The sequence below is a fragment of the Aquila chrysaetos genome, chromosome 16 (genome assembly GCF_900496995.4).
Source record: "Aquila chrysaetos chrysaetos chromosome 16, bAquChr1.4, whole genome shotgun sequence".
NCBI classification, from domain to species: Eukaryota; Metazoa; Chordata; class Aves; order Accipitriformes; family Accipitridae; genus Aquila; species Aquila chrysaetos.
Window position 1 is genome coordinate 1,373,196 of NC_044019.1, and position 16,635 is coordinate 1,389,830.

Here is a 16,635-nt window from a genome sequence, read left to right on the forward strand (position 1 = left end):
GGAATAAGCTTATTTGAACAGATAGTTTTCAATGCTGTGTTTACATACCTTGTATAAGTCTCCCATCAATTATGTTTCTCAATACTGCTTTATTAGAAGCGATTGAGCTCTCACCTAAGTAAAAAAGGGAAAATCAAATTTAAACCAATCAAGATACCAGCAAATCATCACATTTTACAAGCATAGGAAAGTATTCTGATTTTAGCCATTCATCCCAGCACCATTTCCCAGTTAAAAAAAGGCTGCCAAAATTACTTAATCTAATCAGATAGCGCATATGCAGATCCTGAACTCAGGAAACCAATCTCATCCACAGCCCTATAGGAGCAACTGTAATAATTTACACAGATACATAGGGCCTGAAATAATCAGGTACACAACCCCCACAAGATATCATGTGTATAGCCCTCTGTTAAGGCACAAGTTAACATCATTAATACTGAGCCTAATTCCCTTGAGAACAGAATTTCAGCTTAAGGCCCCCCACGCCATCACCTTTTGTGCTCTCAGAGCAGAGAAACCTATGAGGTTACTTGCCAAGCTTTCCTTTCTTCCTTTCACTCAACCAAAGGTAAAAGTGAAATGGAGGCAGCAGTGGGGAGGACATATGCTGGCTGGCGGTGCAAGCTACAGCACCCCTCGCATTACGGCAGGGGCTTTTTTGGGTTTTGTACAGCTACCTTACACTGTAAATCATGACAGGCTAAAAATGGCTGGATGATGAATTTGGAGATGAAATTATGAGTAGTCCATTCGCTCTTGTATCAAAGGAGTACTAGCTACGAGCAGGGCTTTGCAAAGAGGCCTCATTCTCCTACAAGTACAATGGGAGAAACATACAAACTATTTTCATATGTGATAGGAAAAAAGGGCACTGACAGAAAACTTCCTTGGGTAGGAAACAACTCCCCCCTGCCACCCGCCCAGGACCCAGCGCTCCAGCGTTCCCACAGCAAGGCTGGGTGTCATCTCTGTGTGCCTTTTTTTTTTTTTTTTTTTAATGGACGCGACAGCTTCCGGTTACCATGGAGTGAAACAGCGCAAACACAATTCTCAGCTGGCATGAAATGTAATCCCAGGATTTTACTATTCATAGCTCTGACATGATAAAGCTAAATTAAGCAGGAACTCCTAACTTTCTCAAACCTAATAGCAGTGATTTAGCCTCTGCTAATGCTCTATTTCACTGTGAAGAGAGGAAGGATATTTTCCTTTATGATAAGAGAGACTCCAGACCTACAAACCCAGCCTGTCATCCAGAAACAAAATGGCACCTACTTGTTCCCAGGCACCACTTCAGCGCGACTCCAGCAGGAACAGGGGAGACAAGATGAGCTTTTGTGCTAAATCTAACACCTTCTCCTCATCTTGGGACCCATTACAGAAACCCACAAAGCAGTTTTAAGCCATGCTCCCAGGCTTGCCCAGCAGCGAGTGTTTGCTGAACACCAGTAGAGGAACAGGGGTCAGCTCAAACCACAAATAAGAGATATGCCAAGCACAAGGCAAGCCAGCACAACCCCAATACTGACCGTTAGCCCTTTATACAGCCTGTACCTTGCACAAGCTCCACAGAGAGCCGGAACAGCTTTTGCAATTAACAACACTATTCCTCTCTCTTTCAGTGCCCACAGACTAAACTATATGGCTAAATATACAGCAGGAATCCTGCCACGCAGAGGAACTCTCTGTACCATCATAATTCAGAGGAAACCATATGACCCAAGCCCACTTTATTGTACTGGCACATGCAGCCATTAAACACAGCTCAGTATATTGTAAACTTTTCCTGATATAGAAAAAAAGTTCAAGGGCTACGTTGCTGCTTAAACAATTAACAAGTTGCGACAGGACAAACTGTCATTTTGCAAAAACAAAGCAAAGTGAGCTACCAAAAAAAAAAAAAAAAAAAAAAAATCAAGCTTAAATGGCACTATTCTTTAGGGAGCTAGTGATACAGCTACAAAGGGAACACCACACTTTTACAATGAAGAGCATCCTCAGGCCTAACCAGTCCGGGTCAGTACTTCCTAGGCCTCTCAAAGCAAGATTTCTTTTACAGTAGAGAAAGTGGGAGCAGGTGAGGAAAAAAAGTGACATCTGCTGACTTGCTTGAACTGCCACCTATTTTATGTCCTGGTGTTTTATACATGTAATGTTTTGGTTTTCTAATAGCACCAACCGTGCTAGAAGGTGTCCACCAGCTCTTCTGCAGCATGCAGATCTCAAACGCCTCACCCGTGAACCCACAGGGCACAGGCCTGGCTTGACCTGAGTGACTATCTTCTCAAATAATTTATAAAGCTTCCTCGCTTAAACAAACTGGAGAAACCAGCAGACAGCTAAATTGTATTATCATATCCCTAATAGCAGAACACCCCTTTAATTTACAATACACACAACAAAACTTTACTTTCATCGAAACAGAATTGGAAGTTAAGGTCAGGGGCACACGGCTGCTCTGAAATCCCAGGATACAGGGAAACCTCTTTCCAGACAGCACTCATTGAAGCACTAAGAGCAGAACTATGTCTTCCAGAGATACAGAGCTTGCAGATAGACATGGAATTAGCAAGGAAGGAAAAAAGCAGGAAGACACCAGAGCATAACTCAGCAGAAATGCAGGCATGACTTCTGCAGACAAAGAACTATCCAGAGAACGTGGGCACGCATTCATCGCAACACACACCTGCCACTGCCAACACACGGTCTGTATAGACATACTGCAGGGCAGCAACATCTGCCACAACTCTAATGCATTTACAGCAAGCACCTCAAAAAGAGACCACGTGGAAGGTGCTATAGCTGCCTCCTTACCACGGCCAGGTTGTTTCTTTACAGTAAAATGGCAGGTAAAAGGTTTCACCTTTTGATCCCTGGACAAAAGAGGATGTAAAAATGTGGGCATTCAAGTTAGCAGGTGGCAAGGCCTCCCACACCCTTGCTGGCGATGGCATGCTGCCCTATGCCTTCCTCTTTCCCAGGGGCAGGAGCCCCAGCTGAAGGGGAACGGTGCAACGCCACAGCTGTCAGTTCAGGCTCCAGAACTCTGCAAACCCCCTGGGCTGAGATCGTATAGTTTACAGATCACACACTCTCACGTGTATCAACACCAATTCTGAAAAGACATCTCGGGACACTAAGGCCTATCTGCTAGAGTACTGCCTCAGTAGCAGCATTTTTAACCAGCAATATCAGCTTCTTAAGGACTTCAGAGATAACTCTTAAAATTGACTTTTCATACATGCCCCTCCCTGTTCCTGCTGAAGTAGGAATAACTAATTCACAGTAGGGAGGATGTGAAACAAAAAATAAATAGCAGGATCCAAAGAAAATTTAGACATAATCACAAGGCCCCTAGACTCTACGGAGGATCTTATGTCACAAAAACATACATTTTAGACAGCTCTTTACAATAACTGCTTTATTTTATCCTCTTACCTGCTGTTCGATTGTGTAACTAATAATGCAGTTCACAGTCAGCCATTTCCTCACTCTGTGCTGGGCACCTGCAAACTGCCAGCGCAAGTATACAGACGAACTACTAAACGCTCCAGGAGAAGGCACAGTTATGTCTAAATACTTATTTTTTCTGTCTCTACAATATACTCCCTTAAAGGCAATCTGAGAAGCTAAGCTTCAAAACATACCCTTTTCAATGAATGGAAGTCAGGTTATGCAATATGAACCCAAAGAACAGATCTCCTCTTCAGCCACAGCACTTCAGGGCAGCGTCCACACAAAAGACACATTAAAAACACACCTCAAATGTCACATTGGCCTTACTAGAAACATTGACATAACTACCTGCCCTCGCTACTAGCGGGAAGGAATACTGCAAGAGTCCTTTGCAGAGAGTAATGGGATGATTTAATTGTCTGTGCTCTTAGGAAGGAGCATCCTGAAAACATCCATTTGCTGATGCGACCCTGCAGCCTCTCACACGCGTGCTCTGTGCTGACACTGCCGCAAGAGCAGCAGATAAAGTCTCCTTCCACCCATCAGCTGTAAGACAACCTATAACGTTTCCCAAATGGTTTTACGTATTGTTTATTTCAATGAACAAATCTGTTCTTACACCACAGCATCAGACACATCACGGTACATGTAAAAAACAAGAACAAGTACCCCAGCTCTGACAAGTCCCAAGGAAACGCTGTTGCACCCACTCCACATCTACAGAGTTCTCCCACATGCCAGCAGACAGAGGCGAACCTGCGCCTCCCAAAGCTGCTACACGGAGTACTGCTTATTCCAAACTTATCTCGTCACCTTCTGGCACATAAATGCACTCAGAAAGCCACTCAAGAGGCAATTACAGTGACAAATGCCTTGTGGAGACTTTGAAATACATTTATAGACCCCTCAAACACATTAATCTCCCCAAAACAACAACAGTTAGGGACACAAGCCCTCGTCAGCCTGGTGAAAATAAAGATACAGGGCTCACAGGTGACTCTGTGCCACCACAAAGCCCATTCCGCCGCATCACCTGGGGTTCTACCAAACTTCACTTTTAAACAAGAAGACGCAGAGCGGGGAACGCGAGCGAACAAACCCACCCTTCCTGCACCGAGAAGTGCACGGTGCTGCGCGCCGCTGCGTGAGCCCAGCGAGAGCTACACACCCTCGGGGGTTCAACCCCAGCCCGCGGGGTCGCGGCGACGACCCGGACAAACCGCAACGCCTGCAAACTGCCGCTACCCGCCCCCCGGCCCCGACCGCCCGCCCGCCCTGGGAATACAGGCAGCCCCTCCCGTGCCGCAGCGAGCGTGCGGGGACCCCGCGCACAGCCCGCCACCACGGCGAAGGGAGAAAACCTACGGGGACGGGCCCGAAGCGGGGCAGGAATCTCCGAGGACGGGGCCCGGAGGCCCGGGCGGAGAACGGGAATCTCCAGGAACGGGCTGGGCCGGGACAAGGAGGAGGAGGAGTCTCCGGGGTCGGGCCCCAGCGGGACAGGGGCAGCCTCCGGGGACAAGGCCCGGGGCGGGGGGGGATGGGGGGGGGGTGGACGCGGGGCCGCGCCCGGCACGTGGCGGCGGCGGGGGGGGGGGGGGGGGGGGGGGGGGTTGGGTAGCGCCGCGCGGAGGCCCGGAGCGGGCGGGGAGAAGGCGGGCGGCCACGGAGGGCCCTCGGAGCGAGGCGGGAGGAGGAAAGGGGAAGAGATGAGCCCAGTGGCGGAGAGGAGGACAGGGCCGGGCCCCGCCACGGCGGGCCGGGCCTACTCGCACTCACCGGACCCCGCACCGCCCGCGGCCTCCTCAGCAGCCAGGCGCCTCCACCTCCCTCCTCCTCCTCCTCCTCCTCACGCACTTCCGCTTCGCGCCCGCCCGCCGCCCGCCCGCGGGGGCTGCCGGGAGCCGCAGTCCGGACGCCCCGCCGCGCTCATTGGTTAGCAGGGACGGGCGGACTACAACTCCCAGCGGGCATCGCGCGGGGGGTCACATCATTTCCGTCTCCTCCCCTTCCCGCCCCTGGCTCCACGGAGAGGGCGAGGCTTCCGGCGGGGAGGGGTGGGGCTACGGGGTCTGGGCGGAAAATGGCGGCGGCGACCTTCGCTGGGCCGTGGCGCAGGCCGCCCCCCGACCCTCCCCGGCGTGGGCCGAGCCTCCTCCCGCACTGCCCAGCGCTTCCCCCGCCCAGGGAGGGGAGCGAGGCCGCAGAGCAGCCGGTCGCTGGACGGGGCCCCCCCCGGCCGCCCCTTCCCACCCGGGCCCTGGCAGCGTAGGCCGCGGCCCTGAGGAGGCGGAGGCCCCGGGCTCCCCGCGCCTGGCGGTGGCTGCCGGGTTCTTTCCACCAGCCCTGGGCCCGTTGCAGCTCCCGAGGGCCCAGCTGCCGGCCACCGGCTCGGAGGCCGGGCCAGGGAGGGTGCAGGGGCCTGCTGGCATGTGGGGAGGGCGGCCAGGATGAGCCAGCCGCATCCCCGCAGGGAGAAGGGAGCTGAGAGCCGACGGAGCAAACGGTGCTGGGGGGGCTCCAGGGGTGAGCCCTGAAACCGGGGGTAAACCCACCCCACTGCTGCCGGGGGGGGCCAGGAGAGCTGCCAGCCCCATGGAGCACTGAGGCACGGCCGCCTGCCCGCCAGCAGCATGGTTTCCGTCCCCCCCGGGGACACGGTGAGGCGAGGCAAGGCGAGGGCGGTTGTCCACTTTTATTGTTCGCAAAGGTTGTCCAGATGCATAACACTGTCACGACGGCACGGAGAGCAACGTGGCGCCGGCCAGGCCCCGGGCCACGCAGACATGCGTGGGGATGTGGGGACGGGGAGCGACCTCCCCCCGGCCGGGCTGCGGCCCTTCTCCCTGCGAGCCCCGGGCAGCCCTGAATCCTCCCGCCCCACGCAGGGCCGGGCCAGGCGAGCATCCCCGATGTCTGGCCGAGCTCTATTTACAGTATTCACATACATTGTACCCAGCAAGTTAAATAACTACATTATTACACCACACGTCTGGGGCGGCTCTGGCAGGCTGCTAGGGTGGGGGTGTCAGTCTGATAAGGTGCATATTTAAAAAAAAAAAAAAAAAAAAGAAATAAGAACGAAGAGAGAAACCAGGTGTCCCTGCAGCGGGCAGGGGGCCGGCGGCCGCCTCGCCGAGGCCCCACACTGCCCGGGCCCCCCACGGCAGGGCCGGGCACGCGTGGCGGGGCGGGGGGGAGCGGCGAGGTTTTTCTTCTGACAACAGCTACGGTTCTGCGCGGGCGTCCGGAGTCGGGGACGTGTGCGGTGACCCCCGCGGGGACGTCTGCCAGGGCCAGGCCCTCACAGCACCTCTGCGGGAGGAGGGAGGGCGCGGCGGTGAGACCAGGCAGCCATGGCATCGCCCTGGCCCCCCCCCGCACACCCCCTCCCGTCTCTCACCTGTCACCTGGGGGGGCTTGACCACAGCCTGCTTGAGGAAGGGCTCCTTGTCGCCGAAGGGGATGATGCTGCCGGGGCTGCTGCCGTGGTGGGAGAGCTCCAGCAGCTCCTGCGACCCCTCAGTGCCCGAGAAGCCGTTCTCGTGCTTGCCGGGCTGCACGCCGTTCACCAGGGATGCTGGGGATGCCACCTCCTTGGCCGGGGAGCTGTGGGGTGGGAGGGCTGGGGTCAGCCAGGTCCCCGCCGCCCTCCGGTCCCCCCATCCACCCCCCGTGCTCGCCTTGGCTGCAGCTCCTCGCCCGCCAGGCCCTTCGGAACCCCCAGAGTCCCCGTGCTCGGCGTCTTCATCTCAGGGAGTTCCTCCTCCTTCGGCATCGGCCCTGCATGCTTCTCGCGGCCTGGGGACAGCGGCAGACCCCCTGCTCAGCCATGGCCCCAGGCAGGAGCATGGCTGGCGGGGAGCAGGATGGGGTTGTGGCTCTGCGGACCCTGGGCACCCCAGAGGTGCAGCAGGCTGTGGGAAGGGGCCACGCACCTGGGACATCCTCCTGCTCGGCCGCTTTCCCGTTCACCACCTTCTTGTCCTCCTTCTTCTACAGGGAGAGGAGAGCCATGAGGGGCAGCGGCAGCTCCGGGCAGGGGGGCTCTGCAGAGTCTCCCATATCCCCCAGGCGCCTCGGGACAGAGGACAGGCACCCACCTTGGCATCCACTGCGTCCGACTTGCGCGTCCTTTTCATGATCTCCTCCAGGCGCTGCAGGACAGAGAGGGGGGCTCGTGCACAGCCCTCGCCAGCGGGAGCTGGGCAGGAGCCCTTGCAGGGGAAGCCCCTGCCATGCCACTCGCCCAGGGGTGTCCCCAGCCCTCACCTTCTTCCTCTCCAGCCGCTCCTGCTCCTCACGCTGGAAGTGCTTCTCCCGCTCCAGGCGCTGCCGCTCAGCCTCTTCACGTGCCCTCGCCCTCGGCCTCTTCCCTCTGCGGCACAGCAGGGGTGGCAGGGATGGATGAGACAGGGCAGGGACGGATGGGTTGGGGCAGGGACAGTGGGGACAGGCTGCCCGGGCAGCTCAGCACAGCCCTGCCCCACATCCCCTCCCGCCACCCTGCGCATCGAGGGGCTGGGCTGGTCCTCGCCCCTGCATCCCGCTGGGGTAGGAACCACAGGAGATCATCCGCGCCTTCCCCCTCCATCCCTATCTTCAGCCCTCATCCCACCTCTTCCTCCCCTGTCCCCTCCACCCCACCTCCCCTGCAGCCCCTTGCCCCCGCACCCCACCACCCCAGACCTGTCTCTGCAGCCGCTCCATCTCCTCCCGCTCGGCCCGTGCTCTCTCCTGGGCCTCTCGTTCCTCCTGCAGCCGCCGTTCCTCCTCCTGCTGGCGTGCCAGGGCCTCTCTGCGGGTCTGCTCCTCCGCTGCCTGCTGTGCCCGCTCCTCCTGCAGCCGCCTGCAGGGAGGGGGCCCTCAGCAAGGTGGGGTACCAGGGCCGGGGGCCGGGGTGGGGGGGGCAGCACCCACCTCTCCCGCTCCTCCTGCTCCCGGCGCTCCCGCTCCTCACGCTCCCGCTGCTCACGCGCCTGGCGCCGCTTCTCCGCCAGCAGCCGGGCAGCCTCCTCCCGGTCCGTGGTGCCAGCTGGGGGTCTGCCTGGCGGGGTGGCCGGCACAGGGCTGGGCGCTGCAGGGGCCGGGGGGGGCTGCCGGGTGCACGCAGTGTCAGTGCTGCTTCCGTTCCCCCCAGCCCCGCTGCCCCCCAGCTACCCCGTACCCACCTGCTGTTGGCTCTGCGGGCACCTTGGGGGTCTCAGGGAGGGCTGGGGGAGCCGGGCTCCGCTCCTCCTCCTTCCTCTCGCGTGCCTTCGCCTGGCCCTCCTGCTCCCCCCGCTCCTCCCGGGCCCTGGCCCGCACCTTGGGAGAGGATTGGGTGCTGCGGGGCAGGGGCGGCTTGTGGGGAGAGCCAAGGGCCGGGCTGGGGGACGCAGGACGGGCTTTGGGGGTGGCGGGGGATGAGGGACGGTTCTTGGGGCCGGGGCTGCAAAGAGAGCAAGAGACAGTGTTAGCGCAGCTGGGGCAGCCTGCGGGGCGGGGGGCCAGGCAGCCCCCACGGCGGCAGGTCCCTACCTGCTGTCTGCTGCGGGCAGGAGCCGGGGCTGTGCAGCTGGCAGCGACTGCCGCTTCTTGAGGCTGCGCTCGCGGGACAGGGCGCTGCGCTCCTTGGCGTTCTCCCGATCCTTCTCCTTCTTCTCCTTCTTCTTCTGCTCCGGCCGGGGAGAGACACAGACAGCATCAGTGCGGGGTGCTCGGCTCGGCCGGGAGCCACGCTGTACCCCACAGCTGCCCTGGCACCGAGGGGTCCCCACGGGAGGTGGCACTCACGGGCGAAGACTCGGTCCTGCGGCGCGGCGTCACGTCGGGGCTGCCGGCGGCCCCCTTCCGCCTCTCCCAGCAGCGGTGCTGCAGGCGGTGGTTGTGGCAGGGGCTGAGGGGGCTGGCAGAGGCCGAGCGGGGGCACACGGGCACTGGGAGTACGAGTGACCACACCGTCAGGACAGAGCCGGCACAGCACTGGCACCAGCTCTCCGCTGGCTTCAGGCACCCTCGTCCCAGTCCACCACCAGGACCTGTGTGGCCCCGTGCCCCGCCCCAGGTGCTCACCCTGCTCTTTGCCGTTCCCGGCCAGCGTCACGGCGCTCCGGCTGCGCGCGAGGAAGGACAGGGTGGGCGTCATCAGCCGGTCCACGATGCTGCTCTCCCATGGGCTCAGCTGCAAGCTGCGGTCTGGGGAGGGAGAGGGACCCTTAGCACGCCCCCGAGCCCCCAGGCGCCAGGCCTGGCCCCCAGCCCCGTGACCGCCCGCCGGGAGGGAGCAGCCGTGCGGTTGCGGCAAGGCCAGGGCACGTGCGTGGCCCCGGGAGTGCCCGAAGCTCGGCCGCCTTGGGGAGGGGTCCCTGCTGGCCGGCCGAGCAGGCACAGGCATGGGTGGGCGGCTGGGCACCCGTGGGACGGCGCCGAGGCACGACGACGACGCTGTCCCCGTGCCCCGCAGACACCCCGGCCACCGTGCACCTACAGCGAGCGGCACCAGCAGCGCCAGGGTGCAACCCTGCTGACAGCAGCCCCTTCCACTCCGGCTCTCTCCTTGCGCCCGGCGCTGGCATGCACCCTCCCTATGCCCCTGTCCTGGTGTGATCGAGCCCCCAGCACGCTGCAGCTGCCGCAGGGACACCGCAGCGTGTCCTCACCCCAAGGGAGCTGTGCCAAAGTCACCGAGCATGCCGCGGGAGCCAGGCCAGGCTCATGGCACCCAAGGAACAGCGGTCCCCGGCCACGCTGCTGGCTCAGCTGGGCACGGGGCTGCCCCTGGCTGCCCTCCAGTGCACATTGCCAGCACCGAACGCCCCACAGGCGCACAGAAAGCACCCACAGAGACAGGGCCCCTCTGCCCCGTTCCACCGGAGCCCCCGGTCAGGCCGGGAGCAGCACCCGCTGCCAGGAGGGGAGAAAACAGAGCCACGGGTGCAGCAGAGGGGACGGGGCGCCGGGTCTGGCACCATCCCAGGGAGATGCTGCTCCCACCCGGGCGGTGCCAAAAGCCCGTGGGTGCCTCTCCCCAGGCTGAGCCCCCAGTGTGGGGCCGGCGGGAGCCGCCTGCGTCACCACCGCCTGCAGCCGCCCGCGTCAGCTGCTCTGGCTATTTATACCCGGCCGGGAAGGCGCGCACCCATCGCCAGGCAACCCCGAAACACAACAGCAGCCCCGGCGCTGGACGCATCCCTCCGGCGCGGCCGGCAGCCTCGGGCAGCTCGCCCGGGGCCAGGACGACCTCGCAGCACCCGATGCAGCACCGTGCCCACAGCCCTCCATGGCACCCAGCCCCGAGGGCCTGCGGGGACAGGCATCACGGCGGCGGGCACCAGCACCATGCCCAGCCCTGAGGACTGTCCGGTGACGGGCAGCCCCGCTCTGCGGCTGCGTATGCACCCACCGAAGCTGCCCTGGGGCAGGGAGCCAGGGCTCCCGGTCCCTTTCCCGGCACCCCGTGGGGCTGCCACCACCCAGCCGCTCATCCTCCTCCTCCTCCTCCTCCCAGCCTGCACGCAGCCTCAAGGAACCGCCGGCCGGCTCCAGCCTCCTCCCGCAAACAGCAAACGGCTTCTCCTCTCTCCGCGGGCACCGTGCTGCAAGGCAGGGCCTGGGGACGGGGGACCCTGGCCTCGGGGGTCCCCAGCGCTGGGCAGGGGCTAGGCTGTGCCCCCTGCGCTGGGGCAAACACAAAGGGCTCTTACTTCTACTGGGAGAGTTCCAGAGGGTGGCAGAGGATTTGGAGAGCCGCTTGTTGATTATAGAGTCGACGTGTTTGGGGAGGTTTACAGCGGACACCGAGCACCGGCTCGCACCTGGAGGAGGGAAAAGACACAAGGGCATTAAGGTCCCGGGGACGGGGACGGGCCCCCCGCATGCAGCATGCACGGCCGTGTCGGGGCACTGGGGCGGGAGCAGGAGGATGCGGCACAGAGAGTGGGGCCAGGAGATGCTGGTGTCTGGGGACACGACAAATGGCGCTGGCATCCGGCACAGCACGGTGCCCGAGCCCCAGAGGGTCATGCTGGGATCATGCAGGGATCTCATCCTCAGGGAGCCAGGGTGGCTCCTGGGCGCCGCCACACCAGTCTCCCCAAAAGCAGTCCTGAGAACCAGGAGCCAGGTGGCCAGGAACCTCGGCAGCACCGGGCGAGCAGCCAGCCCGGTGGAGCAGGTTGAGGGCAGCAGGTCCAGACAGACATGGGACAACGCTCACACCGGTGCTGGGTCACTATGACAGTGCCAGGAGGGTGCTGGTGGCTGGCAGCACCTCCGCAGGGTGCTGGGATCCCTCTGCCCTGGCCAGGCTCCTCTGGAGAAAACGGCCAGGGGAGCTCGCTCGCTGCCGGTGGAGGCAGCAGCCAGGAGACTGGCGAGTGAGAGCGCTGGCAGCAGCTCCGGCAGCACGTCCCCGCGGGAGGTGGCAGGGGAAGGTGTCCCCTTGCCGGACCCGGCCAGGTGCTGCACCGAGGACACACGGGTCTGTCCCTGAGTGTGCCACGAGCCACAGCCAGACGCACGGCACCTGTACGCATAGCCCGGACAGGCGTAACCAGAACACGGCGCCTGTACACAGCCCGGCCAGGCACAGCCGGGCACACAGCGCTGGTACACACACGGTGGCAGGCACGCGGTGCCGGTACACACAGGCTGGCACACAACACCTGTACACACAGCCCGGCCAGGCACAGCCAGGGCTGCCACAGCCGCCCCATGGCACAACCGGGGTAGACAGACCCCGGGGTCACAGCGCTCCCCTCTACGCCATCGGACATGCCAGGCAGTGCCAGCACCCACCAGTGCAGCCCTGTCCCCTTGGCGGTCAGGGGACAGAGGAGACCTCCACATGCCCAACCACGGTGCCAAACCCCGTGGGGTGTCCCCAAGGAGCCCCCAGGGAGAGGGCCCAGCTGGGCTCAGCGCTCCAGTTGTGGGGCAGTGGGCACGGCTGAGCCTCCGGCAGCCGCCACAGGGGCACGGCACGGCGAGGCACGGCACGGCCGTGCACACCCAGGAGTACACACAGACATGGTCACCCCCACGCTGGAGCTGGAGGAGCCGAGCGCTGCCCCCACCCAGCCGGGGGACAAGGGAACACGCCACAGCACAGACCCCAATGAGAGACAGCGATGGCCTCGCGCAGCTCCACAACCCACGCGTGACTCCTCCCGGCTGCTGGAGACCCGGGCAGCGTGGCCACGGCATCCCCGCAAGCAACCTGGGCTGTCCCCAAGAATGCCCCTGCGCAGAACGGTGACCGTGACGCACAACCTCCAGCTTACGCCCAGCCCCACGAGAGCTGGGAAAAGCCAAGGGACCCCATCGGGCCCCGGGCACAGCCTGGCACAGCCCAGGGCGACGGCAGCATGACCCCAGAGCAGAATGAGGCTGAGCCGGGTTTGTGGAGTCTCGCCCGCCTTCCACAGAGCACCGCAGAGCCGTGCCCAGCCGCCCCCGCCGCCGGCAGAGCCGCAGGGCCGTGGGTGCCCTCGCCCAGCCTGACACTCACCATCCTTGTGCGCAGGGGAGCCGTGGTGCAGGGCCCCAGCCCAGGACCACCGCTGCTGCCGGATCTCTGCCCATGTCTTCTTGGCCGACCGCTGGATCGCTGCCTCGTAGCGCTCCTGCCCGAGGGAGAGGGACGGGGTGAGGCCGGCAGCTGGGGGAACGGGGCTGGGACCGACTGGAGACTGCCGGCATGAGGCTATCGCAGCAATGGGGACGCTTGGAGGGAGACGGGCCGGTGACACCCACCCTGGCCAGCGCACGTGTGCCCGAGGAGCCAGGCACCGCAGAGGCTCTGCGCCATGAAGGATGGGCACCGCGGAGGACGGGCATGGCGGGCAGCTCCCGAAGGGCTGCTGGAGCCACAGGGTCTGCCCCGGGAGCACGTCCCCGGCGTGCTGCCCCGGCCCCCCACCCGTGATCCCCCATCCCCACCTTGTTCTTCTCGAGCTTCTGCCTCTGCCGCTCCTCCAGGATGGCGCGGCGCTTCTCCGCCTTCAGCCGCTGCTCCTCCAGGCGCTTGCGGCGTTCCTCCAGCTGCTTCTCCCGCAGCAGCCTGGCCTTCTCCTCCTTCTCCAGCCACAGCACCCGCTTGGCGGCTGCGGGAGGGAACCGGGGCAGCGGGGTCGCACCCGAGACGCAGCCCCGGCCCCGGCAAACCCCGCGGTCGGGACGCGCGCCCGTGCCGGCGACGCGGGGCCGAGGGCTGGCTCCGGCCGGGGCACGCCGCTGGGCCGCCTGGGCGCGCGGGGCAAGCGGCATCACGGCCGGCCGGCGAGGGAGGGGTTTGGGCGAGGACAAAAGGGAGGCCGGGAGCCCGCCGAGCCGCGCCGCGCCGGCGAACAATGGGGGAATGAGGGTGGAAAGAGCGCGGGGACGAGGAGGCCCCATGCGCGGCGCAGGGGCCCCGCTCGCCTGCCGCCCCGAGCTGCTGCGGGGCTGCCTGCGGCTGCCTGCTGCTGCCCGCGCACGGGACACGGCTGGGCACCGGGCCGGCGGCACCCGCACAGACCGGGGGGCACCCATGCAGGCACCCGGACCGTGGGGAGCAGCCGGGGGAGCGTGGCGGCAGAAGCGGCGGCGTGCCGGGGGGGGGGGGGGGGGGGCAGAGTCGCCGGCACAGCAGCTCCTGCCCGGGCTCAGCTCATCGCAGCTAATGGGATTGCCCGTGAGCCGGTAAAGCTCCTTAGCTCCTGCCCCCCCCCCCCCCCCCCCGGCCTCCACTTTCCCTCCCGGAGCGTGCCCGGGGGCTCACCCTGCTCCCCCAGCCCCTTACCCAGGTACTTGGCCCGCTCCTCGCGCCGCTCCTTCGCCTGCTTGTGCCTCGCCTGGGCTTTTTGGGCATCTGCAGTGGGGAGACACCGTCAGAGCAGCGCCCGGCCCCCAGCCCCCACCCCAGCCCCAGAGCTGTGCCGGCACCAGCCGGGCACGGAGGCATCGAGCAGCGCCCGTGGGGTGCCAGCATCACCACTGGACCCCCCACCCCGGGCACCCACCTTGCTTGGGCCTGGGGCTGGCAGCAGGAGCCGGCGAGGCTGCAGCCGGCGTGGGGCGGTCGCTGCGGGGCGGCACGTCCTTCGAGGGCCCGGCTGTGCCGCCCGGGGGGCTCTTGGCTTCGGAGGGGGCCCCTTCACCAGCAGCTGGGGCCGGGGGTTCGCTCCCGCGGGGCAGCGTCTCTGCCGGGCAAGGGGCGGCAGCAGCATGGACGGGGACTGGCTGGCCAGCGGCGTGGGGCGATGCCTCTTCTTTGGGGTGCTCCGTCACAGGGGGCTGGGGGGGTCCGGGGGGGGGACCGGTCACACCAGGGGGAGATGCTCTCGGCCGAGGGGGCCGCAGCTGCAGGGATGGGGGAGACGGGCTGTCCTGACGGCGTTGCGGCTGGAGGGACAGGTCGGTCACGCTGTGGGGTGCTGCTCTCGGAGGGGGGTGTCACGGCTGGGGGGCAGACGGGCTGCCTGGAGGGGGTCACAGTTGCAGGGACGGGCGAGACGGTCTTTTCGGAGGGGGTGGTGGCCGGAGGGACGGGTGAGACGGGCTGTCCGGAGGGGACGATGGCTGGAGAGATGGGTCGGTCGCGCTGCGGGGGGGTGCGCTCTCCTTGCAGGGCGTCCCCAGGTGAGGGGGGCGGCGAGGTGGGGGGGAACACCCTGTCTCCCATCGGGGACGGTGGCTTCCCTGCAACGCAGGCAGAGCAGAACAGACGGTCACTCAGTGCGGGAGCCCCGGGCAGCCCCGTCCCCCCCCAAACACAGCCCTCGGGGGATGCAGCCCTGTACCCCCCAAACACAGCCCTCGGGAGCAAGGCTGTCCCTGGCCGCCGGGGCTGGGGACAGTCCCCTGGTCCCCCCGGGAGAAGGCAGCGGGACCCCCACCCGAGCCCCGCCGCTGCCCCCATCTTGGGGAGCGCCTTCGCCACCCCATGCCGGGTGCCAGGCGCCGGGTGCACAATGCACAGAGGGAACCGGCCGGGGCTCCGCCAGGCACCGCCGCCACAAAGCCGCCCTTCTTCCCCCGACAGCTGCCGCCCCGGCCCCGCTGCGGGGGGACGCGGGGACAGAGACCCCACGCGGGCACGGGGACCCACACGCTTCCCCGCCGCTCTTCCCGGAGGATGCGGGGCCGCTTCCGCCGGTGCTCGCGGCATGGCCGGAGGCAGGATGGGCGCGGGCCCCCGCGGCCTGACGTCACCGCTCCGGCCCTATGTCCCCCAGCACCGCGCCATGCTGTGGCCAGGCCCGAGCACAGCCATGAACTCATGGCCAAGGAATGTACACGAGGCCGCCGCCGCCACCAGCAAACAGCCCCCTCCTCGCGTGGCACCCGGCCGCTCGCTGCCCCGCCGTGGGGTGGACGGGGGGCACGGCGCCTGCTCTGTGTACCCCAAGGGGAGCAGCCCGGGGAATCCCCCCCCACGTCCCGGCCAGCCCCAGGGAAGCCCGGCAGCTGGGGACCCCGGGGGACCCCGCTACACGCCCCGGCACTGGGGACAGAGACATGGTGCCAGCCACCCTGCGAAGCCACAGCACGTGCCCTCTGCACAGGGTGGATGGGCCAGGACCGCCTGCGGTGACCAGCAGTGGTCATCCCCCCCGCCCCAGTTAACCAGCCCTTTAGCAAATGCACCTCTGGGGTACGTGCCCAGGACCACAGCCCCGACCCCAACGCAGCGGGCAGTGCCGTCGCTCCTGCCCAGGAATGACGCCCGACCCGCCCTGGTGCTGCGGGCACCCAGCTCCAGCCCCGCGGGCACCGCTGCAGTGCATGACCCCAGCTCTGGCAGCGCGGCATGGTGGGGACACCAGCGACCGGCACCCGCTGGCCTCGGCGAGCGGCTCTTGCCACGGGGTGATGTCACACACCGGGCTCGGCCGTGTTTGCAGAGCTCTCCACAATCTTCGGCGAGGGGCAAAGTGTGGGCTCTGCAAACACGGGCTGGCGCCGCTCCTCCACCCTGCGCCGGAGCCCGCCGAGCCCAGGGGCAGCCCCAGACTGCCGGGGAAGGCACCGCCAGCCCCCCCTGCACCGTGGGCATGGGTGCACCCCTGGCCCTATGGTCCCCCAGCACCCTCACCGGGGTGCAGCACCCACAGCAGCACCCGCCCGCCCACGGAGGGGCTGGGGGTCCTGCTGCAGCCCGCCAGCAGGCCAGGGCTCGTGCTAGCAGGGTTCACCCACCCTGGGATCCACGGG

At 64.4% G+C, this 16,635-nt stretch overlaps 2 protein-coding genes across 2 annotated transcripts in view; both read right to left on the minus strand.

The window, feature by feature from the left end:
- THRAP3 (thyroid hormone receptor associated protein 3) overlaps positions 1-5,328 on the minus strand; it is a 35,666-nt gene extending 30,338 nt beyond the window's left edge. The window contains 2 exon segments of the mRNA XM_041129068.1: positions 49-114; positions 5,239-5,328. The gene's annotated coding sequence lies outside the window, so the exon portion shown is untranslated.
- Positions 5,329-6,139: 811 nt separating this feature from the next.
- Positions 6,140-15,381, minus strand: MAP7D1 (MAP7 domain containing 1). The gene is given in 20 exon segments (XM_030038745.1): positions 6,140-6,774; positions 6,863-7,068; positions 7,143-7,260; positions 7,398-7,455; positions 7,563-7,616; positions 7,732-7,821; positions 7,823-7,837; positions 8,149-8,308; positions 8,380-8,554; positions 8,631-8,890; positions 8,980-9,113; positions 9,235-9,377; positions 9,514-9,636; positions 11,145-11,255; positions 12,950-13,064; positions 13,381-13,544; positions 14,222-14,290; positions 14,442-14,733; positions 14,735-15,120; positions 15,318-15,381. Coding segments are annotated over 20 exon segments (2,733 nt in total). The 5' UTR covers positions 15,367-15,381; the 3' UTR covers positions 6,140-6,763.
- Between the last annotated feature and the right edge of the window lie 1,254 nt (positions 15,382-16,635).